The following is a 24,111-nucleotide window of genomic DNA, read 5'->3' as shown; positions in this document are numbered from 1 at the left end:
CAGGAGCAGTACGACACCGTGTGGGTCCCTGGGCTCTCGCACAGTACGGAAGTGTGCCCCGGCATACCGGAAGCCGCAAAAAGAACGATGGCGGGTTTGAATGTAAGAGATCCTGCGGTAGATCGTTCACTACGTTCGGTGTTCGGTAAGAGGAATTTATTGTTGCCAACCACCGGGGAAGGACGGACAGAGTCCGTGAGCGGCGCGGAAAGTCCCCTGCACCTCTTGAATAGCCTTGGGAGCCTTTGCTCTGTCAGGCGTGCAGCTCTACCTGCCTCAGTTATGGGGCGCCCAAACTGGTGAGCTCGTGGACAAAGTGAGGTTCCCCTTCTCCCAGGGGTTGGCATCCTTTCCACGACGTGGCCGAGGAAGTGAAACTAGCGTTCAGCTTCTGTGCGTTTCTCTCTTAATTTTCTAGCTTAAATTATTTTCTAGAAGCGAGGGCTCTTGGCAGGTGTCCCATACTACTTTTCACCCCCTATTTCAGAATACAGTTTATGTGGTGAGGGTATAGATACTTGTGTCCACTTCCCGCCCTGTTACCAGGACTTTAATTCTGTGCTTAGGAGCCCGTTACATTTTACCGAATAGTTCATTGATAGTGGTAGCAGCTACCTGGCGTTTCAAGGTGGATTGTAAGTAAATGAATGAACGGTTAAGACATCGCGAAAGATATTTTAAAAGGATCAGATATCTCCTAAGTAATCCTTTCAGCCGAAATAAGTTACTTCTTTTTAAGTACGTGTTATGATTTTAAAGCACCGTTTTAAAGGGGTATGACAAAACAATAATTTTTAAACATCTTCCACTACATGCATGGTCATTCTCCTTTGAGACTGTGTGTGTGTAAATGTGGACAGATTTGCTGGTTACAATGTTGATATTTTTAGTATTGTTAAGACTTGCAAACATTTAGGTACTAACAACGCCTAAGTGTTTTCACCAAAGTTAAGGAAAATGTAACTCAGATCAGTCTGAGAACTGATATTTACAATGGTACACTTTTTGTATTTAGACTCTGGTTTGTTTTTCTTGAAGTTAAAGTCAGCAAAGATTGAAATTCTAAGAGAGTATCATGTAACTGGGATTGGAGGAGCACTATTATTTCAATCCTGTTATTACATTTTCCCTGATAACTTAGAAACTGTTTACTTTCTTACTAAAGATCTAGGTTACAAACTCAGAATTTTAATGTTACTTATTTTCTTCTTTAGTGGGGAACATTCCATATGAGGCTACTGAAGAGCAATTAAAGGACATCTTTTCTGAGGTTGGACCTGTTGTTAGTTTCAGGTGTGATTCTCTTTCGCTACTTGGTGGGAGTTTCTTTAAAAATCACCAAAAAATTTGGCCCTTGGTAATAATGGCAAGATTTTTACTGATGACTTTTCACGTGCATTCTTCTTTTTTTTTGTAACAACTTTATTGAGATGTAATTCACATACCATACAGTTTACATTAATTTTTACTAAAAGATTAATTTTTTTGATGCAGGCAGCATTCAAAGCTCATGCCATTTCCAAGTATGCACAGGGTTTTACTCTCCTGGGCCTTTTGTGTTTTCTGTGCACATGTGTCCAGCTTCAGGGTCAGCCAGGTATGTGTGTAACTGGTTTGAGTTTTCTCCAGAATGTGCTGCACATGCACACAGTCAAGCAAAAAAATGTGCGTTCTCCAACAATGACTACAACCTCAAGCCAGTGGAGCTGTGAGCATTCTCTGCTCAACCACCCCTTGTTGTTGTCACTTCTACCAATAACACTGTAGAGTATGGGCTCTTCCCACTACACAGAATTGAGCAGGATCCTTCACTAGTCAGAGAAGCTGTTGATCCTCATTAGCATCCCACTCATATCAGCTGAGCTGGGGGAAGAACTGTAATTAAAAAGTAAAGTTTTTTGAATATTTAAAAAATGTTTCAGTGAGGCAGTCAGAGTGATAAAGTTATTTGCCTTACAGTTCACCAAATTAGAATATGGCAGTGCTTGCAAGAACCCTGTGTGTATGTAACATTTGTGCCTGATACTTGATTCTGCTCTTCAGGTTGGTATATGATAGGGAGACAGGAAAGCCAAAGGGTTATGGCTTCTGTGAATACCAAGACCAAGAGACAGCACTTAGTGCCATGAGAAACCTGAATGGGCGTGAATTCAGTGGGAGAGCACTTCGAGTGGACAATGCTGCTAGTGAAAAGAACAAAGAAGAGTTGAAGAGTGAGTATAAACCCCAGTTGTATGCAGCATAAGGTAGTAAAGATTTAACAATGAAGATTTTCCATTTATGGTATGTTTTAGCATCTGCTTAAATGGTTACCCACACACCTTCTTTACTTGACCCATCTGAGGTGCCTACATCAGGGAAGTGTATATCTCTGAGAAACAAGGTAAAGATGACTTTAGAAATCCTTCAGTTGCTGAGGAGTTAATTCCAGTTGAAGAGGAATTCAGGCTTACCAAGTGATTAGTAGCACTAATTATGTTACTGGTGTTTGCCATTCCTGTAACTATGTTGCCAGATCTGTAACTGGTGGGGATACTAAGGCATTCTTAAGGTTTTTTTGAGGTTATAGATTCAGGAATTCCATTTAGAAATTAGCATCTTTTTCTATTTAAACCTTTTGCTTCAGAAAGTGCTTGTCAAAGGAAATTGATATGCCCAATCCCTAATTTAGGTCCACCTATGTTATTGTGGCCAAGCTTTATTCTAAAAGCAGAAAATATACTCTGTCACTTCTTCCACAGAAATAAGAGACTTGCAAATCACCTATTTCTCAGCTCCAGAGAATTTAAGTTATCAACAGATCCTTATAGCAGCTCTGGAAAATAGGCACTTAAAATGATTTAGCTCTTTATTTTGCCTTCTTAACATTTTTGTACTTTCTTCCCAATCAGGCCTTGGCACTGGTGCCCCTGTTATTGAGTCACCCTATGGAGAGACCATCAGTCCTGAGGATGCCCCTGAGTCCATTAGCAAAGCAGTTGCTAGTCTTCCACCAGAGCAGATGTTTGAGCTGATGAAACAGATGAAGGTGGGAAGAAGCATTAAGTTATGAATAAATCCAATCACATCAAATTTTCAAGAGTTAATTGATCAAGTTAATGGAAATTATTCCCTGTGCTCAAGTAGAAGGTGTACCTGTTGAACACCATGTCTTTCTCTTTTGCTTTTCCATGTGTCCATGGTATACCTTACATTTTGTGCAGAGTTTCCATTAGTACACAAACATACCAACACAACCTGGCTGGGTTTTTGTAGCCCGTAGATATCAGATATAGATATTAAAATGTGGATTTTTTCCCTAAATGATGGTATTATGGTATTTGAAATGCCTCTTCCTTCTCTTGCCTGCCATGACCAAGATTTTGTGTGCTGTGCAAAAACCACGACATTATTACATTTTTCAGATGGGGATGCCTCTAAATCACTATTGATTTTTAAGTAATAAGCATTGAACTTGACCATTTTTCTGTTTATTTCCTCAGCTGTGTGTCCAGAATAGCCCCCAGGAAGCACGGAACATGTTGCTCCAAAATCCTCAACTGGCGTATGCTTTGTTACAAGCTCAGGTAGTGATGAGAATTGTGGATCCAGAAATTGCTCTGGTGAGTGCCTCTGGTTCTTTTATGCTGGGGTAAACCTTGAGTGAGGGTAGGAACTACCTGATTGCTTTGTTAATAAGACAGCTCATAGATTTGTCTTTTTACCTTTTAGAAAATTCTGCATCGCCAGACAAATATCCCAACACTGATTGCAGGCAACCCTCAGCCAGTCCACAGTGCTGGGCCTGCCTCAGGATCCAATGTGTCAATGAACCAGCAGAATCCTCAGGCCCCTGGGGCCCAGTCTTTGGTAGGGTTTTACCCCTTAACATTTTTTTATCTGTCTTAGAATGTCATTTTCATTTTAGGAGGGTATATTGAAAGAAGAATGGTCAGGAGCCAGTAGGTAATTTCAGTTTCTAGGCATAGAAGCAGTTTCTAGTTTGCAGAGTATATGGCATCTGAATGAATATAGATTTAGTGCCTAGTTTGTGGGGGAAAAAAGATGCCCTTCCTGTAAGCCCTTTTTGATAAGCTAATTTTGTGTGTCTGTGCATATGTAGCACTGGGGTTGGCACGTTGTTACTTTATACACATTGTTTCATTTCATACAGCGATTGTATTATCTCCATTCTTTCCAATGAAAAAAGTAAAAACCTAGCTTTCTAAGTGTGACACAAAACTGAAACCATAAAAACTCAATACACGTGAAAACTGAAAAATTTCTATATGGAGAAAAAGAAATAAACACCAAAGACAGATGACAACTTGGGAAAAACTTGTATTTGCCATACACGTGAACAACAGGTTTATTAAGAGCCCTTACTCATGTTTAAGAATGTTCGTTGCTACCTTATAATAGTGAAAAATTAGAAACATCCTAAATATACATCAGCAGAATGGAATTTTAAATAAACTGCATATGTCACCATGACTGACTTTTAAAAACATAATTCCATATAGCAATTAAGTTGAACTAAGATTCATGGTATTAACACAGATAACTTAAAAACATATCATACAGAAGTGAAAATAAGTGAATGTGGAAGCATTCCCAAAATACGGAATGTATGTGTCTGCATATACCCCAAAAACATGTTGAGTGAATTGGAAAGAATATCTTTAGTATATAATGATTTACATAAAATTTCAAAACATCTGTAAGAATTCTTAAGTGGTTGTCTAAGAAGGGGATACAGGGTGCAATTGGAGAAGACCACGTGGGAGATTACAGTTGTGTATATAATTTATTTCCTAAGCTGCATGGTTAATTTTATTTTCTATACATTTTATATATCTGGAATTTTTCGTAAGTAGCTGAAAAGACCTGTAAATTAGTAGGAAAATTACCAATAACACAGTGGAAAAGTTTGCAATGGACATAAACAGTTCTCAAAAGTGGAAATACAAATATACATTAAATATATGGAAAATTGTTCAACCTCAAAAAGATAAATATAAACAAAGTACAAAAAGCTACCATTTTTCACCTATCAGATTGGCAGAGGCAAAGAACTTGGATGGATCATATAAAGGTTTAGGGTGGGAGTTGGCAAACATCTTCTGTAAATGGCCCAGTAGTAAGTACTTTTTGGCTTGGCAGGCTGTGGAATCTGTCCTGGCTGCTCAATTCTGTCCTTGGAGGTATAAAATCAACCACAGACAATATATAAACAAATGCGTGTGGTTGCGTTCCAGTAAAACTTTATGAAATGAGGCAGTAAGCCAGATTTGCCCCATGGGCCATAGTTTGCTAACCCCTGCTCTAACTCAATAAATATTTTTTCAGAAATAGAATGAAATGAATTAAGGCCCAGAGAGGTTAACCGATCCAAAAACAGCATAATTGTAAGTGGAACATCCAGGATCTAAACCTGGTTTTATGTGACCTCTTAGCCTGTTTTCTCTTAACCACCTCACTGTACAACTCTCTGTTTTAGAATTTGTTTGTGTTTTCTGAAAGTATATGTGGTTTTTTTATAACAGCTATTATTCTTTCTTTATTGAGCTTTTTCTATTCCAAAGAACTACTTAATTCTCTGGGAAATACACAGGTGAAAACATAACAGTTGGTTTCCCTCCAGGAGCCTTCATGTAGCATTAAATTAACATTCCCCTTAATCCAAAATTGTATCTCAGGACCAGGATGAGAAAAGATTGGTCAAAATTTTTTTAAATCTTAAAAAAGGAAGACTGCCCTCAGTTTCTTTATAAAAATGTCCCAGTCTCCTCTTTTTCTCCTTGGGTTCAAGGCACTTATTTTTTTTTTACTCTTATTTCCAGGCCCCAGTCATGAAGTCAACAATAGGTGCTACATGTAGCCTCTGCATACAAATAAGAACTTCTCCATCTCAGCTTTCAGAATATGGTCCACCTTAACTGTGTTACAAGCAGGCTCTTCATGTGTATTGCATCTTCTCTTCAAATTTTGTTATAAACCTAAATCTGCCTCTGACATGCTATAGAAAAAGGATATTTGGTAGCGTATTTGGGGGTATCAATTTGAAGAGTTCTTTAAGGTCATAAACTTTGTATGTTGCATGTCCACAGAAATATCTACATACTCTGGTTTTTCTCTTGCTCAGGGTGGCATGCATGTCAATGGTGCACCTCCTTTGATGCAAGCTTCTATGCAGGCTGGAGTTCCGGCACCAGGGCAAATACCAACAGCTGTAACAGGGCCTGGCCCTGGTTCCTTAGCTCCTGGAGGTATGTTTCATTTAGAGTCTTCACCATTTTGGTATTTTGCTAAAGTTTTTTATTGCAAATGGGATAGATCTTGATATAAAATTAATATACAACTAGGAAATATATATCCTAGGAGGAGGAAATAGTTGATTTCCTATATACAAATCCTATATGTGTGATTATGACAACAGGGAAAAGGACAATAAAGTGGAAAGGTACAGTAACACTTCCAAATTAGTGAAGGGAAAATTAGAATGAATGGAAACCAGACCAAGGCAACAAAGACAGAGAAAAGAAAATGATATTGTGAAGTAAGTAAAATAAAAGTAGAGTAAGGGGGAAGGAATAAAATCGTGTATAGTCATTATTCTACTAAGTGTGAAAGACTGAATTCTTCCATTAAAAGCCAGAGACAAATTAGAGTAAAAGCACATGGAAAAAAAAACAGATACAGAATACATGGACACATTTCTTCATATGTAACAGCTATAAAATTACATTTCATTAAGTCAGACCAAAAAACAGGAAGAAAACAGAATTTTGAAAATTGCATGTGTTCATTGAAAGTATACATAGGAATTAATAGAGCATTGCTATTATACTGTTAGCTTTTTGTCATTGAACAGTTGTAACTGAAATTATGCATGAAGTGGTGATTCCCCATATGAAACACCTGTATGAATACACAATGTATATCAGTATTAAAAGTTTTTATACAGCAAACTTGCTTCTTGTTAATTTATCTAATCTGGGTTAGAGTGACTGCAATGCTACTCATGGGGGAATTCGAATCTAAATTGTTCTGTTTTATACAGAGACAAGTTAACAAGTAATGGAAGAAGGGATTTTTACAGAAATTTCAGCAACTCACAGTTTTCATTTATCCTATAGTGTTGTAGTTAAATTATCTTTCAGTGAAAGAGAGTCTGTATTTTATACATTTATGAAATATAGGTGCATAACTTACCTTAAAATAGTTGTAATGTGGTTCTACTGTACATGACAAGTATGCAAGCCATGACATATACAGCTGATTACATGAGTTGAAAAATATCCAAATACCCTGTTCAGTGAGACTAGTGCACCGACCATGCACTTGGATGTCACAGCAATGTCAAATAGCTATAACGGTTTCTAAGTGACTGCTCTCCATTTCTGGACTTACATTGTCATGAACTGTTAATGACAGTTTCATAGAGTGAACAAGAGTTCACCAAGTGTGAGTCAGCATTGTCTGGGGACCACACTTTCAGTAGCATTGTATTAGTGCACAAAAAATAAATAAGGACATTAAGGGATAAAATAATGGAATCAGTAAGCTTGATTTAATATATAGAAGGCACCTTACATCTTTTGACTGGAGGAGTCACCCCCATGCCCCCAAGTGACCATGGCATAGTAAAACAAACAAATAAACAAAAAACTTGACCATGTACTTCGCCATAAAATAAAAACAAATTTTAAAACATTAAGGTTGTATAGGCTGCATTCTCTGATTATGAGCCAATAAAATTAGAAATAAATAAAAGGTACCTAGTAAAACCTTTACTGGAAGAATACCCTAGGTAATTTTTGAATTAAAGAAAAGTAGAAATTTTAAAATTATCCAAAAGACAACAAAAAGTATTACACTTCATATAAAAAAGTACGGGAAATAGTGAAAGCAGTACTTAAAGGAAAATGAATATCATTAAGTGCCTATAGTATTTTTTAAGATTTTTTAAAATATATTTTATTGATTATGCTATTACAATTGTCCCATTTTCCCCCTTCACTCCCCTCCACCCTGTACCCCCTCTCCCACCGATATCCCCCCCTTTAGTCATGTTCATGTGTCATACTTATAAGTTCTTTAGCTTCTACATTTCCCATACTATTCTTACCCTCCCCCTATCTATTTTCAACCTACAATCTATGCTACTTATTCTCTGTACCTTTTCCCCCTCTCTCCTCCTCCCACTCCCCTGTTGATAACCCTCCACGTGATCTCCGTTTCTGTGGTTCTGTTCCTGTTCTAGTTGTTTGCTTAGTTTCTTTTGATTTTGCTTTAGGTGTGATTGTTAATAATTGTGAGTTTGCTGTCATTTTACTATACATGTTTTTTATCTTCTTTTCTTAGATAAGTCCCTTTAACATTTCATAAAATAAGGGCTTGGTGATGACGAACTCCTTGAACTTGACCTTATCTGAAAAGCACTTTATCTGCCCTTCCATTCTAAATGAAAGCTTTGCTGGATAGAGTAATCTGGGATATAGGTCCTTGTCTTTCATGACTTGGAATATTTCTATCCAGCCCCTTCTTGCCTGTAAGGTCTCTTTTGAGAAATCAGCTGACAGTCTGATGGGAACTCCTTTGTAGGTTACTGTCCCCTTATCTCCTGCTGCTTCTAGGATTCTCTCCTTCATTTTTTTTAATATTTTATTTTATTTATTTTTTAGAGAGGGAAGGGAGGGAGATAGAGAGAGACACACACACATCAATGTGCGGTTGCTGGGGGTTATGGCCTGCAACCCAGGAATGTACCCTGGCTGGGAATCGAACCTGGGACACTTTTGGTTCCCAGCCCGCGCTCAATCCACTGAGCTACGCCAGCCAGGGCTTCTCCTTCATTTTTTACCTTGGCTAAAGTAATTATGATGTGCCTTGGTGTGTTTCTTCTTGGGCCCAACTTCCTTGGGGCTCTCTGAGCTTCCTGGATTTCCTGGCGGTCTATTTCCTTTGCCAGACTGGGGAAGTTCTCCTTTATTATTTGTTCAAATACGTGCTCAATCTGTTGCTTTTCCTCTTCCCCTTCTGGTACCTCTGTAATTCGGATGTTGGAACGTTTAAAGATGTCCTGGAGGTTCCTAAGCTTCTCCTCATTTTTTTGAATTCTTATTTATTCATTCTTTCCTGTTTGTTTCTTTCTTCCTTCTGGTCCACTCTATTGTTTTGAGTCCCAGTTTCCTTCCCATCTCTATTGGTTCTCCGTGCATCTTCCTTCATCTCTTTTATGGTAACCTGCATTTTTTTCATGTAATTTGCGCCCAAAATCAACCAATTCTGTGAGCTTCCTGATCACCAGTGTTTTGAACTGTCCATCTGATAGATTGGCAATCTCTTGGTCGCTCAAAAGGATGAGCCCTGGGGCATTGATATGTTTTTCTGTTTGAGACATGTTGCTCCTGTTACAGTGAGGGGCGGAGCCTTAGGTGTTCACCGGGGCTGGGCACCCCAGTCGCTAGATTGTGACGTTGTATGTGGGGGGTGGGCCGGGGGTGGGGCGGGGGTGGGAGGGAACAATGGCGGTAGCTCCATTCTCCTGGGATCTCAGTCCCTTCCCTGAGATCCTGGGTTGTGCGCTCTGCCCTGGTTCACAATTGCAGCCTCACTGGGTCCACCAGTTGCCGCTTGCGTACTCAGGGTCCACCGCTGCGATCTTGTGCGACCCGGATGCCTCACACGCTCCCGGTTGCCTATGCACCCAGTTCTCCCTGTTCTCCACGCTCGAGACCTGCACTCGGCTGCTGCTCGTCTCCGCACCTCCTACCAGTCTGGATGAACGGGTCTACGTCAACTTCTTGGCTCTCCAACTTCCATTCAGATAAATTCTCTATCAGTTCTGGGTGTTATTCTGCCTCTAAATTGTTGTTCTAATCTTGGTTGTATATGGAAGTATGGTGCGTCCACCTATGCCTCCATCTTGCCAGAAGTAGATTTTTTTATTATTATTTATTTTTAGAGAGGGAAGGGAGGGAGAAAGAGAGAGAGAGAAACATCAATGTGAGGTTGCTGGGGGTCATGGCCTGCAACCAAGGCATGTACCCTGACTGGGAATTGAACCTGCGACACTTTGGTTCTCAGCCCCCGCTCAATCCACTGAGCTACGCCAGCCAGGGCTACGTGCCTATAATATTAAAGAATAAAGGAACTCTAAATTCTAGTTTTAAAGAATTGCAAAAATAATTTTAAAAAACCAGATCAAAAAGAGGGAATTATAAGTATATAAAAGTTGTTGTTAAGTGTAAATGAATTTTTAAGTGATATTTTTTGTGAGCTTGTAGCATTCATACTTCTGAAATTATTAAAACTTCACTAAAAGTTTTGAGATACCCTGGACAAAGCTGTTTGACAGTTGATGAGAAGCAAGAATAACCTACTAGGAAAGTAGGCAAAGAAAATAAGTAGGCACTTTCCAAATGGCAACAAGAACAAATTCATTTACAGTCAAGATTGTAAGTTAAATAGCAAAATTTTGTTTTACTTAAACCCATCCAACTAGCAAAAGTTTCAAAGAGAGATGACACTATTGATGGGAAATGTGGTATCATTAACAACATTGCTGGTGGAAATGTGAAGTTTTTCAGCCGTTTGAGAAAGTATCCTCACAGTAAAGATTCATAAACATTTTGACCTACCAATTTCATTTCTGGGAAGCTAGTGCATACAATAAAAGTGCCATTATGTGATAGTTTATAATATGAGAAATCATGCCCATAATTCCTTCTGCCACCACATTCTTCAGATCCTAAATATTTATATTGTTTTGGTGAGCAGTCTGAATAAATCAAAATGTTATGGCTAGAAGAGAGCTTTGAAATCAATTAGACCTGCAGTTATCAAACATTAGTGTGCATTAGAATCACCAACAGAGCTTATTAAAATACAAATTGCTGGTCTCCATCCCCAGATTCTCTTAATTCAGCAGGTCTGAGGTAGGGCCCTGCGAATTTGCAGTTATAACAAGTCCTTTATGATGCTGAATCCACTGGTCTGAGGTCCATATTCTAAGCAGTGGTTTAGGCCAGTTCCTTTGTATTACATATCAGAATGCCTGGAAATAAGGTAATTTTATCAAATTACTTGTTTGAAATCACATTTAGTGGCAGGACTTGGGCTAGCACAGGTTCAGGTTTTTTATCCAGGGCTCTTTGATACCTGGCATGTTAAATGGAATAAGAGAATGTGAAGTGTACTTGGTAATGTAGGTAAGTATTAATAACTGCAAACAGTTGAGCTTGTCTCTTTTCCCCACTCGTAGCATATACTGTTCCTTTGAAGAAAAGAGAAGTATTTCTATGTGCAAAGGACAAGACAGGGACTTAGGGTACATGACTATTCTTCATATAGCAGTCATCACACCCTAACTGGTTAGAATAGACCAGTAGTTCTCCATTCTATTAGACCCAGTGCTCTCTTTTCATAACAGATACTTTGCAGTGACTCTTTACTATCCTGAAATGAAGTGCACACATGATGATATAACCTACTTAACATGATTTCAAAAAAGATAATCAGCACAACTCCCTAACTATACTATAAAGGATAAATTAAAAGGAATTAATTTATAACAAAAAGTAATTTTTAATATGCAAGTATTCAGGCAGAACTACACTAGAAAACAAAAGGTAGCAGTCAGATGCTTGCACATATACCATGAATGTAAAGGGTACAAATGTAGACAGATACAGGTATTTTTTTTTTTGCAAGACAGATACCACAAGGACTGTTGACATTGGTGATGTGATTTTCTGAAATGGTGAAAACTCCTGGTAAAGTTCATAACAGAACAGAATATAGTACCCATAATTTACTCAGTCACTGCAAAAGACCATTTTGTTTACAAATGAAACAGACCTAGGTTTTAAGTTTGTATGACTATAAACAGATTTTCATTTGTGTGAATGTTCAATGAGACATTTGAAAGTTTTGCAAGACAAGGTAATTCTTGATTTTGTGGAACTATCTCATACATTGCAGTATCCCTGTTAGCTTCTCATTAAATGCCAGCAATGCCCCCACAAATCTTTGTTATAACTAAAACAGTATACCCATACATTTACAAAATACCCCAGAAACAGTACAGTCTCCTGTGAGAGGAGTTACATGGTTGAATGCCATTGTTCTACATTACAGAACTGCCTGCCAAGGTACTGGTAACCAGTGAGATTAAATATTCTTATTTAATTCACTTTTATGTCACTGAAGCTTAAAATATAACAAATTTCCGTCTTCTATGTAGCTGCATTGTTTCGTGGTAGTTATCTTTGTAGGTTTCTGCTTGTGGGTCAGAAAGAGGAAATTTGTTAACTCAGCCACTGTGTTAATTTTTTACCACTGTTCTAACGTGTAGTTTCTTTCCTGCCCTTTATATTCTAGGAGGAATGCAGGCGCAGGTTGGAATGCCAGGAAGTGGACCTGTGTCCATGGAGAGAGCACAAGGTAGATAAATAGTAATACCTGATTAATGTGAACTGGACTTGGAAATGTTCTCTATCTGCACTGTCTAAGATGGCAATATGGAAGCCACTAACCACATATAGATACTTGCATGTCAAAATAATTAAAATTAAATTTAAATTAGGTAAAATCTAAAATCCAATTCCACATTACAACTGCTCAATGGCCACAGTAGGCTCATGGATACCCTGCTGGATATTATAGATATAGAACATTTCTGTCATTGTAGGAAATTCAGTTGGATACCTCTGGTCTACACTTTCCATCTAGTGATTCAGAGCCTAGCTCTACAAGAATTGATGATGAAGCAAATGAATCCTTTGGTGCCATTTAGTTTATTTTACCTTTTCCTGATAGTCGAATGATTCTGCTGACATGTTTGCTCTCTCTGTGTAAACATTTGTTGATTTAATAAATTTTAATAATGAGTTTGTAATATGCGGCTGGATATGTAGAATACTAAATTGAAATCCCAGAGGAAACAGGGAGGGACCAAAGGCCTATGAAGCTTACTTGATAAGTGTATATTGTGCTGTGGCAGTAACACTGGATACCATAACAGTAGACACTCCAAAATCTCCATGTTATCTCTCTATGTTACCTGAATTTAAAGAAAAGGAAGTACAGTGGTGCAGTTGAAAACAACATTAGGTAGAGAGACAGTGAGAAAACAGAAAGAACTAACCAGTAAAACTGAATGCATATTGTAGCACAGGTCATTTAATTTTTATAAACAACCTATGAGTTAGGGTCAGCACCTCAGTTTCCAGGTAAAGGTGTGGAAGCTGAAAGTACTGAGTTATTTACTGAAGGGGGCATGGTAAGTAAATGCCAATATCTGAGTAACTTGGACTGGACTTGGTACACTAATCTTCTCTTCCAGCTAGTAAGTGACAGAGCTAAGATTCTGAAGTCTCTAATTCTAGAATCTAGCCTCTTGTTCAGTCCGCACCACCTCTATTAACCCAAATATATTTTCTTTGGATAGTCATAGAGAAGCTTAAGTTACTTCTTAGCATATGGCTTATAAGTGAAACCTATTTTTAAGCAAAATATTAAGATACAGGACTGTATACTTACTCCTTGTCTATGTACACTGGGGTTGGTTACTGAAGTGACAGAACTAGTAATCTTGTCAGACAGTTGGTAGTAGGACAAGCTGTTAACTAAATACCTCATCTGAGCATCCCATGTTTTTGTGTAGTTGTGCCCAACCCCCACTGGCTGATCAATACATTGTGTATGTATCCCAAAGTATGTAGTCATGGGAAGGAATTGGAGTTTCAGTCATACTTTTACCTTTCCCCCAAGCCATTATTCAAGCTAGAGCTTTTTAATGTGTACTTCCATAAGGCATCTTCCTTCCTGCTATAGTTATCTTCATATTTTTCTGGTCAAAAGTTAACAAAGGGAAATGGCTCAAGTTTTGAAGATATATCGGGGCTACTTTCATGAAGAGACAGAGTGAGATGAGTTTCCTTTTATAGTTTTCCTTCAATACCAACAAAAAAAGCAAGAATCTTTGCATTTGTACCTAGTTTGTCTTTCTTTTCTTGGAATCTGTTTCTTTTGCACATTTGTAATGGTGAAAGGAGACAGTGAGATGTTTAAGAAGATACTTCCTCTTGCCTTCTGCAGCCTTTGTTTAGTGTTAGTGCCCTTGTCATCTCATTAGTCCTCATTTGCTCTTATCATGATGTCTGTTTATTATCAAAGACTTGCAGTGGCATAGTATTTCTTGAAGAGTGATATTCTCCTTCCTTGTCTAAAGTTCATTCACTGCCCTTTCTCCATTTGGTACTTCTGCTATAGTAGTCTCCAGAATAAATCTTGCCTTCTACATTCAGTCTTTCATTTTTACTTATGAAATATATTTATATTCTTTACCTAAGTTAGAGATTCAGAACCACCCTTTTTATATTTTGTTTCTTTTTTTTAATGGAATCATAAAGTGATTTAGGAGACTCGTAGTAGCAGAGGTGAAAATTAAAAGTGGCTGGTTATTCCTGCCCAAATAAAATCAGTGGCCCAGAGGTGTCAGCTTCAGAAGCAAGCTGATCAAAGCAGAACAGTTTCAGATTCCAAAGACACTAAAATAGTTTAGGAAGATTTTGTAGCCTGGAGCAAACTAATGAAATCTTGTCTTTTTAACTTAACATGTGTAAATCTCCAGTGTCTGTATGTGTATGTTTCTGCATGGGTATGCAAGCTCTTTTAAATGTCTGCTCTTTCTCCTTTTGAACTGAATGCTCACCTAGGAACCCTACAGCACTCGCCCGTGGGACCTGCCGGGCCTGCATCAATTGAGCGAGTTCAAGGTACCCATTGTATCTGTGGGTTTCCTTTTGCTTGTGGTGTTCAGGGTGGGACGTTGAGAGGACAAGGGCTGCTTGGCAGTCATCCTCGTGTTCAGAACCCAAAAGGGTAGTGTTACGGGTTTTTAATTTACTCCTGTTGGGGCCACAAGCCTAAGATTGACCTCTTCACACAGGGCAGAGAACATGGATGATATGGGCATCTGTCCGAGGCTGTACTCCCTCCCTACTGGTGTCAGGAGGCTTGGATGGAATAGCAGTCTGCAAGGAGACAGCAGGTTCTTGCAGAGCCATGGCAGTGTTCACATATGCCAAGACCCTACCTCTCTTTTGTGACTCTGGTCCTTGACCTAAGATTGATTATAAGGAAAACCAGGAGCATAAGTTTCTTCAGGTTGCAGTGCTAGTCCTTGGCAGGTTGCTCCCCAGTTTGCTCTTTATATAATTCCATCCATACCTCTGACATGGTACAGATTCTGCCTACACCCTGCTTCTGTTCTTGAGCTGCAAGAGGAGTCTGCTGTGGTGAGGTTTCACCCACTCTAAGGTGTCTGAATTATGTTGTCAGTGGTATATAGAGTCATTTCTTGTTTCCTTGTGTGTCCTTCACAGCAGTAACTCCCCGTTTGTTTCCCTGTCAGTGCCGATGCAAGACCCCAGAGCAGCTATGCAGCGTGGGCCCTTGCCTGCCAACATCCCAACTCCTCGAGGTCTGTTAGGAGATGCTCCAAATGATCCACGTGGGGGCACTTTACTTTCTGTAACTGGAGAGGTAGAGCCTAGGTAAGCAATGACACAGCAGTAAAATCGTAGACAAATCAGAATTTTCCCTTACTTTGAGAACAAAGTCTTTCCATACAGTTATACCTGTTGGTTGCTGTCCAAGACTTAGTACTTCCCCTTGGGCAGAGGTGTGTAGTTGGGTATGTCATTTGGAACTAACCATGACTACTCCCATCTTCAGAAATTAGAAATTCTAGTGCACATACCTGAATAGGAAAAATTTATACTGCTTCTTGGTAGTAGTAATTTTAATAATGGCAACAATAATAATAATAAAATAATAATTGATATTGGGATTATGCCTCTGGCTCTGCTCTGAGTATTATTAGATCATCTCATTAAATCCACACAAACCTATGAGATTGATACCAATATCAGTCCCATTTTACCAATGAAGAAACTGAGTCATAGAGAAGCTAAGTAAATGTGCCTGAGATTACACAACTAACAAGTGGTGGAACTTAGATTTTAACTCATATGGTAACAATGTTCTTCAGCACTATGCTGCCTACTCACTGTGTATAATGGATATGCATTAATTTCTCCTTAATTATGAGTGCCCTGACCAAATACGAATTTCTGGAATATGTTGATTTGTATCTCCATAGCTTTTCTTCAGCATGTTTGGTGTTACTCTCTTAGCACTCATATACTGATATTTGCAACAGTTCTTGTCTGATTTTTACTCAGTTATCTTCTGGTTGACAATTTTGTCTTAGTTTTTTGGCTCTGTTTTAAAATATAACATTTTTTTTTCATCTGTAGAGGTTACCTGGGACCACCTCATCAGGGTCCACCCATGCACCATGTCCCTGGCCATGACAGCCGTGGCCCACCCCCACATGAGATGAGGGGAGGGCCATTAGCTGAGCCCAGACCTCTAATGGCAGAGCCCAGAGGACCCATGCTAGATCAGAGGGGTCCACCCTTGGATGGCAGAGGTAAGGGCAGACCATGGCACAGCACTGCCTGGCAGTTGTAGGTTGGTGATAAACCCAGCTGTCTTAGGCTCTAATCTGGAATAAAGAATGCTGGAGTGGTAGGGTTGGCAAGCATTTTTAAGATTTATCTGCAAATCTGAGAAATTGAGGAGGAGAAAGCAGTCTCCTATAGTTGGAGGTAAATGTGACTAAAGGAATTGGTTTCTGTCTCTCTTGGATTGTTCATTCTTCTTGTAATAAAGGTGAGTAACTACACAGTGGTTTTCTTTCACCTTGCTTCATAGGCGGAAGGGATCCCCGAGGCATAGATACACGAGGGATGGAGGCACGAGCCATGGAGGCGAGAGGATTAGATGCCAGAGGATTGGAGGCCCGTGCGATGGAGGCCCGTGCGATGGAGGCCCGTGCGATGGAGGCCCGTGCGATGGAGGCTCGTGTGATAGAGGCCCGTGTGATGGAAGTCAGAGGGATGGAGGCCAGAAGCATGGATACGAGGGGCCCAGTCCCTGGCCCTAGAGGACCTATACCTAGTGGAATCCAGGGTCCCAATCCAATTAACTTGGGGGCAGTTGGCCCCCAGGGATCCAGACAGGTATGTATGGCATTCACTTCTGGCTTCTATGTGAAATCTTGATCTGTTCAGGAACTACTTCTTGAGCCTGATTATAACTATTTTCTGATTTGGGCTATTTGTCAGCTTGTTGGAAAGGGAAGATTAGAATCTCCCTTCCTTTAGTTTCTCTGTCCCTTAGGGTGGTGATTTTTTGATTACCAAGATAATAGTCCAAAAGGGCAACCTTGTGCAACAATTTCAGAAGCTTTTCCATTCAGAGCAGAGACCCTGAAACTCTAGAGATAAAGAGTATATCTGTAGAATCTAGGCATGGGTCACTTGTAAAACCTCCCAAATGATTCTAATGTACAACCATAAAAGCCACTGCATTAGAGCATGTAAAAAGCATGTAAAGATAATCTTAGGTGTACAGAAACCTGTTTTAATTGCTTTCATTGCATAGCCTAAATAGTGGAGTGTGAAAGGCAGTTTACTAATGCTCACCTTAAGCCCATGTAACTGAATTCTGATCTTTGCTTTCTTTATATTTATGTCTCTCCAGCAGTGAGAGTATATGGTTGTCTGTGAATGTCTATGTCGTCATCTCCTCCCTCTTCATCCCCAGTTGGTTATGGGGAGGTGTGTATCTTCCCTGAGTTTTTATATGTCAGAACCTTCATCTCCCTCCCAGGAGTGTCCAACCTTTTGGCATCTCTGTGCCACACTGAAAGAAAAAGAATTGTCTTAGGCCACGCATTAAATATACAAATACTAGTGGAAATTTTAAAATCTCATAATATTTTAAGTAAATTTACAATTTTGTGTTTGGCTGCATTTATAGCCATCCTGGGCTACAAGTTGGACACCCCTGCATCTGGCCCTTCCACTTTCCTTTTTCGTATATATGTTTTCCTCCTTCCTCTGCATAGTTCTGTCTCTCTTTCCTCTTTCATATGCTTCTGTGCCTTCCTCCTTTTGTGTGTGTTGGGGGAGGGGGGAGAGAGAGGAGAGAATGTCAGAGCTGAAGTAGAACATGTCAATCATCCACTTCTCTCATTTTGTAGGTTTGGAAACTGAGACCCAAGAATTCAGGTGACTTGTCTAAATTAACACAAGTAAAAAGTGACAGAGCAAGGAATAGCACCCACTCTTTTTTCCAGTGTACCACTCTTTCCTATTACCTGCACACTGCATATGGGTATATGTGTGCCTACATCCCCCTCTTTAAAATGAAACATCATTATCTTGTTTCTGATATATGTAGAAGAAAACTCTTTATTGTTTTTCAAGTTGTGCTTTTAAAAAATGTATTCATGGACCTCTGTGTTTATTGTGTGTGCACTCTATGGTCAGTAGCCTCATAATAAAAATGGTCTCCAGGTGTTCACTCAGTCATTGAACAAATGTTTATGTAGCAGCTACTATGTACCAAACAGAGCTATAGGTAGTAGGGATATAGCAGTGTCAACCAAAAAAGTCCCTGTCCCTATGGGCTTATATTCTAATTGGGGAGAAAAAAAAATAACTACTTGATGTGCTTATATAATTCTGTCGATAATTCTGTGGAGAAAGACATTGAAAATAGTGGTTGGAAGACTATTTCTGGATGTCTTGCTCCTTTGTCTCTGCTAGTTTTTGAAGTAATTACCCTGTAATATTAGGCTTATATAGTTCTCATTAGTCGGTTCTATAAAGCTAATTAGGTCTGAGGTAGAGAAAGAAATTTACATTCAAACCATTTAAAAATGGTTTAAGTCAATATGTACACTTATAAATAAATATGTAAAATATATTCATCCATATATAATAGATACACAATAAGAACCTCACTTCTGCCCCTGTACCTGTCTCCCCTATAACCCCATCTCCTACAGATAATTGCTTTTATTAGATTGTTTTGTTTCTTTCTAACAAATAAGAATATATACTCATACTTTTTCAAATGTGAATATACATATATTTTTACATTTCACTCCTTTCACTATTCTGTGCCTTGTTTTTCACTTAACAGTATATTCTTAATTGATAATTTCAAATCAGATTTTAAAATTAACTCCAGTACACATAAGTTGGAAACTCATCATCAGTAAAAGGATTATTGTTACTAGGGTGATTGTGTAACTTACCGAACAGGGACACATTTGAGAGTGAGTGAGAGGTCTGTTAGTATTGACTGTTTTAGGCAAACCTAGATGTGTTATCACACATATCATTATTTATCTGCCTAGAGTAGGCACTCTAGAAATTTTAAATGGCAGTTAGTGAATGGTTACATCGCATTATGTTACTTCAAGTTAGTATTGACCGAAGGTTCAGGAAGGTTATTCTCAGAGATGTTTCAGATCTGTAACAGATCAGATCTGTCTCTGGATTTAGTATCAATAAAGAACAGAAAGTAATAGTTCAGCAGGCTGTACAAAGCCATACTAATACTTCATCTCTTTAGTGTCTTTAGGAAATGAGTCCATGCATGTAAGTGAATGTTTTGGATAATAAAACTATTCTATCAAATTTATTAAACTACTTAGATGAGAAATAACTTGTGAAGTGCATTATGCTTTCTTCCCTTCTTAAACAGAATACAAAAAATGATTTTAATCATTTTGATTATACAAAGTCATCATTAAATGTATCCATTATTATATATGCTATAGTAGAGGAGTTATTTCCTGTTTGGTTCCTAGTTTCTGTCACTGTCAGGCTGTCACTTGGCTCCTCACATTGCTGTCATGGTATCTGCTCCTAACAGTCTATCCACATTTCTTTTATGCTTTGCTTCTTCTAATCTGCTGGGGAAGCAGGTAACAAGTTTGTTAACGATGTGTGTTTAGTAAGAGTACCTAAGGTCTGGTTGAATGCCTGAATGTGAATATAACTACAGCATAGGGACATTTTCACAGATTCTAGGGGCTCTGAGGCCTTTCCTTGGGTTATGGTAGTCTTCTCAAAGATTGAACTCACCAAATATCTGAAATACTAGTAAGTATGATATAACTGCACTTTGTTCTTTTAATTTGGGTCAGTCATATTTCTTGGTCTATATTTAGCATCTGCTGCATATTCTCTCTGGAAAGTTACCAAAAGGAAATGTTGTGCTAATAGCAATCTTTTCCCCAGAGGCCTTCCCATCTCCTTTCTGCCTCTGCCATTAGGAGCATCTCTGCCTTACTTGTGGGATAGGGCCCTTTGGGATGAACAACCTATATCTGATTGAACTAGAGGTAGGCGGTATCCCTGTGAATGTAGCTTCCCAGTGGGCCAGCATACATTATCTCTAGAACCTGTCAGCTTTCATTTCCACTGACCAGTAGTTTCCAGGATGCTCCGTGTTCTCTGTGCTTATGTGGCTGAATTTTGCTTGATTTAATGGTATCCAGTTGTGCTGTGTGATATTTGTTGATGATGCTGAAGCTGTTGTAAGCAAACGTGTCTAACTTGCTAGTTGATCTCTGCCTAAACCCTGCCTTCTGCCATTGCTAGCAATAGGAAATGATCTTCAGAATCATTAATTTGCTTTTCTTACTTATATCCATAATCAGATCATATTTTTAACATTGCTGTTGCTGAATTCTGGCTACCTGTATGAGAAGTTCGAAAAATCTCTCATCTCTCTTTGTGCACACAGGTTCCAGTCATGCAGGGAGCAGGCATGCAGGGAGCAAATATCCAGGGTGGGGGCCAGCCTGGTGGCTTTAGTCCTGGCCAGAACCAAGTCACTCCACAGGACCACGAGAAGGTAAGCAACACAGAAGGTAAGCAATGCTGCCTGACTGCCTCCATGTGCACAAATCCTTTGGAATCCTCTTTTTAGTAGTTACTATGTGCCAGTGCTAGGTTTTCAGAGTCCCTTTGGCAGTGATGTGTACTCTTAGAACTCTGTGATCTTGTTGACCTGAAAATTTGCGAGCCATTCCTGAAATCCTTAAATGGATGTATGTAAACGGCAGCTAATCTTACATTTTTAGGTTTATCTGCCAATAGCAGTTATTTTGTGCAGGCCAAATTGACCTGAAAATCTAAATCCTTTTTTTCATCCCCTTCCAAGCTTATCCCTAAAAACAGTAGCAGATTCCCCACAAGTGTCTTTCTGTTTCTGTATTTGACCATTATGAGGAGCTCATGCCTGATGTAAAGGCCTAAAACTTGTGAAAAGGAGAGACTTTGAAAAGGATTGAAAACCAAAAACTTCCCAGAGCTCACAGATATCAATTTACTCTGCAAGACTTTTGGGTTCATAAAGGTGTCTGTTTTGAATCTTCTAATCTTAGATGATGTTGTACTTTTGCTTTTCATTATGCCTTTTCTCACCAGCTGGTTTTGGTTTCTTGTTTGCTTTGGGTTGATTTTCCGGGAGGCTGTTGTCAACGTGTGAAATATCCTTCCTTTTGGACACAACTGGTATTGTTTTTGTTTTTTTTTTTAGCTGCCATCATTAATGCTCACTCATTAACACTCACTATTCTTTCTTCTCTTTGCAGGCTGCTTTGATCATGCAGGTTCTTCAGCTGACTGCAGATCAGATTGCCATGCTGCCTCCTGAACAGAGGCAGAGTATCCTGATCTTAAAGGAGCAAATACAGAAATCCACTGGAGCACCTTGAAAGGTGAGCGTACTTATCTAGCCTGAATCAGACATGCTCCTTGTGCATTTGGGGTATATACTTCCAACCTTAACTAACAAGACTCTCCTGCTCTCAAGACTCCCTGAGGCCTGCACTCCTCTTGGCTAGACTCTTCAACCTTCAGTAGGTCAGCCCCTATCAGAATAACAGAAGGCTACAGAGCATCTGTTCAGCTCTTGAATTAGTTGCAATGTTTTTAAACCTTTTTACCCCGATAGCAAAAGTAATATATAATCAACTGTAACAAAATTAATCAGATACAGAAATGTAAAAAATTTGGGGTAATAAAGCTCTGCTTCCTCAATTCCAATCCCCAGACATAACCTCTAAATATAGTTTGATGTATATCCTTCCACAGTCAATTATGTTATTTTATAGCAGGCTGTCCTGTCAAACTGGCAAGAATACAAAGCATTTCAATAAAATGTATAAATGTTTTAGTTTCCAGTATTTATTTTATATTGAATATTTTGAGGTTAAACTGTACTGCAGCACATAATTAAGCTAGTGAATGTCTACCATCACCATCGGTCCCTATACATTTGAGAGGTTGCTGTACGCTGCTGCCCTTATTTTTCTTGCTCATCATTAAATAAAAAGAATCTTAACCATGTGACCTAACTTGATTACATGTATTGGTGTTTCCTTTAAAAAAATTTCCCCCTACAGCTTGTATTTCATAAACAATTCTGTTTTGTATCACCTCAAATATCACATTTTGAAGTTCTACTTTTTATCCCATTCATATTATAATTTCCATCTGTATATCATCATATAATAGTGAACTCATTTGCAGTAATTAAATGAGTACAGTATTTACTAAATACATTGTATTTTAATCCACATTTATAATATCATTAAAACATCCAGACTGGAAATAAACATCATATCTGTCATAGATGAATGCTTAGCTAGACTTTCGGTATGACTAGTACTTTAATTTTTCAGTTCACATACCATGGGCATTCTATTTTCTTTCAGTAAAAGTATAGAGTACCTAATATATTCAGAGGAACAGATAAAAGACACTTCCTCTTTTTTACTTTTTTCTAATTAATTTATGCCAGAGAAGGCATTACCTACAATGTGAGGAAATGGTTTTGGGGTAGTGGAGGTAGAAATGTTTCTAAAACTTCTTTCATTATGTATTGTTGCTTATGAGATAACTCATTTCAAAGCCTTGCACATAAATCACATGGCAAAGGTTTTTGTTTATTTTACCTTTTATTTTGAAATAATTGTAAATTCACAGGAAGTTGGAAAAATAGTACCACATGTACCCTTCTTACACCTTCCCCCAGTGATAACATCTTGAGAAGCTGTCATACAATACCACTTTGGCCTGTAATACAAAACCAAGAAATCGACATTGACGCATTACTGCTAACTAGACTACAGACCTTACTCAGTTTTTACCATTTTTTTAAGCTTACATTAGTTTGTGTGTATGTATGCATGGTGTGCATGTAGTTCTGTGCAATTTACATAGGTGAGGTTTTAATGTTTAATTGCTGATATCTGCATACAGTAGCCAAAATATTGGCTTTCCCTCCATCATATACCTCGCTTGCTGTCATCCATCTCTGCTATCACTGACAGATTTATATACCATTACCATTAGGACACCGGTTGTCAACCAGAGGCAGTTTTGCCCACTACAGGACGTTTGGAAATGTTTGGAGACATTTTTGGTTTTCACAACTTTAGGGGGATGGTGTGCTGCTGGCATTCAGTGGTAGAGATCAAAGACGCCTCTAAATATTCTATAATGTACAAGATACACTCCCCCATAAAAAAGAGTTATCTGGCCTCAAATGTCAGTAGTGCTGAGGTTGAGAAACCCTGCTGTAAAGGATGATTCCTTTTGAGAGGCAGGAGGCAGACACATTAGGAATCTGCCCCTGGTGTTTTACTCTTCTGCATGGCCTCCCTCCCCTACCTTTTAAATGTTTTTTCCTGGTGTTTGGGGAAGAGAACATTGTCTCAACTTCTAATGGCTTTCTCCCAACTTTTCCTTACAGGTTTTCAAAACTACCTGGCAACAAATCCATAAATTAATTCTATAACTTTGTTGAAATGTTACAAAAAATGACTTCTACATCCTAACCCTTGAATGATTCAAATCGGTGCCAGGTGGAGGACTCCCATCATATTCTCTCAGAACAAAACCAGACCATTCTGCTGTCTTAGTTTGTATATTTTCTGTGACTTGAAATAAACTTTAAACACAATTTTACTATACTGCAAATTGATATGCATGACCTTTTTGTTTTGAAAAAGTGGGATACCATGGGTGAAACCTTACCTGTATTTTCTTCCCTTACTGCAATTGTACTTTAATGTTATGTTGCCATACCTGTTTTTCCTTTCAGTTAACCATTTATTCTTCTTCATGATATTTGAGAATTTATCAGAAACACTGTTTTCTGAAACTTAGTTTTTACTGAGTT

General features: G+C 38.7%; 1 protein-coding gene across 3 annotated transcripts; it reads left to right on the top strand.

Moving 5' to 3' along the window:
• The first annotated feature begins 9 nt into the window (after nt 1-9).
• On the top strand, nt 10-23,909 carry CSTF2 (cleavage stimulation factor subunit 2). 3 transcript variants are annotated; one of them, XM_045817502.1, is made up of 16 exons: nt 10-145; nt 1,215-1,293; nt 2,044-2,213; nt 2,892-3,028; nt 3,483-3,602; nt 3,712-3,849; nt 6,125-6,248; nt 12,367-12,429; nt 14,706-14,765; nt 14,939-15,040; nt 15,404-15,545; nt 16,311-16,486; nt 16,771-17,078; nt 20,665-20,775; nt 21,518-21,643; nt 23,683-23,909. In XM_045817502.1, exons 1-15 carry the CDS (start codon nt 88-90, stop codon nt 21,638-21,640), a joined length of 1,911 nt encoding a protein of 636 aa, XP_045673458.1. In that variant the 5' UTR covers nt 10-87; the 3' UTR covers nt 21,641-21,643; nt 23,683-23,909. The 3 variants fall into 3 exon arrangements, with proteins under 3 accessions (XP_045673458.1, XP_045673459.1, XP_045673460.1); XM_045817503.1 differs by lacking the exon at nt 14,939-15,040; XM_045817504.1 differs by lacking the exons at nt 14,706-14,765; nt 14,939-15,040.
• The last annotated feature ends 202 nt before the right edge of the window (nt 23,910-24,111 follow it).

The sequence above is a fragment of the Phyllostomus hastatus genome, unplaced genomic scaffold (genome assembly GCF_019186645.2).
Source record: "Phyllostomus hastatus isolate PE091 unplaced genomic scaffold, TTU_PhHast_1.1 phas_scaffold_28, whole genome shotgun sequence".
Lineage (NCBI taxonomy): Eukaryota > Metazoa > Chordata > Mammalia > Chiroptera > Phyllostomidae > Phyllostomus > Phyllostomus hastatus.
This window is presented reverse-complemented; position numbering and strand designations above follow the sequence as displayed.

Bases quoted from the DNA above. Each gene is read 5' to 3' on its own strand.
- CSTF2 (XM_045817502.1), top strand. From the start codon at position 88: ATGGCGGGTTTGAATGTAAGAGATCCTGCGGTAGATCGTTCACTACGT. The intron at 12,430-14,705 runs GTAGATAAATAG...ATGCTCACCTAG, and splicing joins GTCCATGGAGAGAGCACAAG to GAACCCTACAGCACTCGCCC. The intron at 15,546-16,310 runs GTAAGCAATGAC...TTTCATCTGTAG, and splicing joins ACTGGAGAGGTAGAGCCTAG to AGGTTACCTGGGACCACCTC.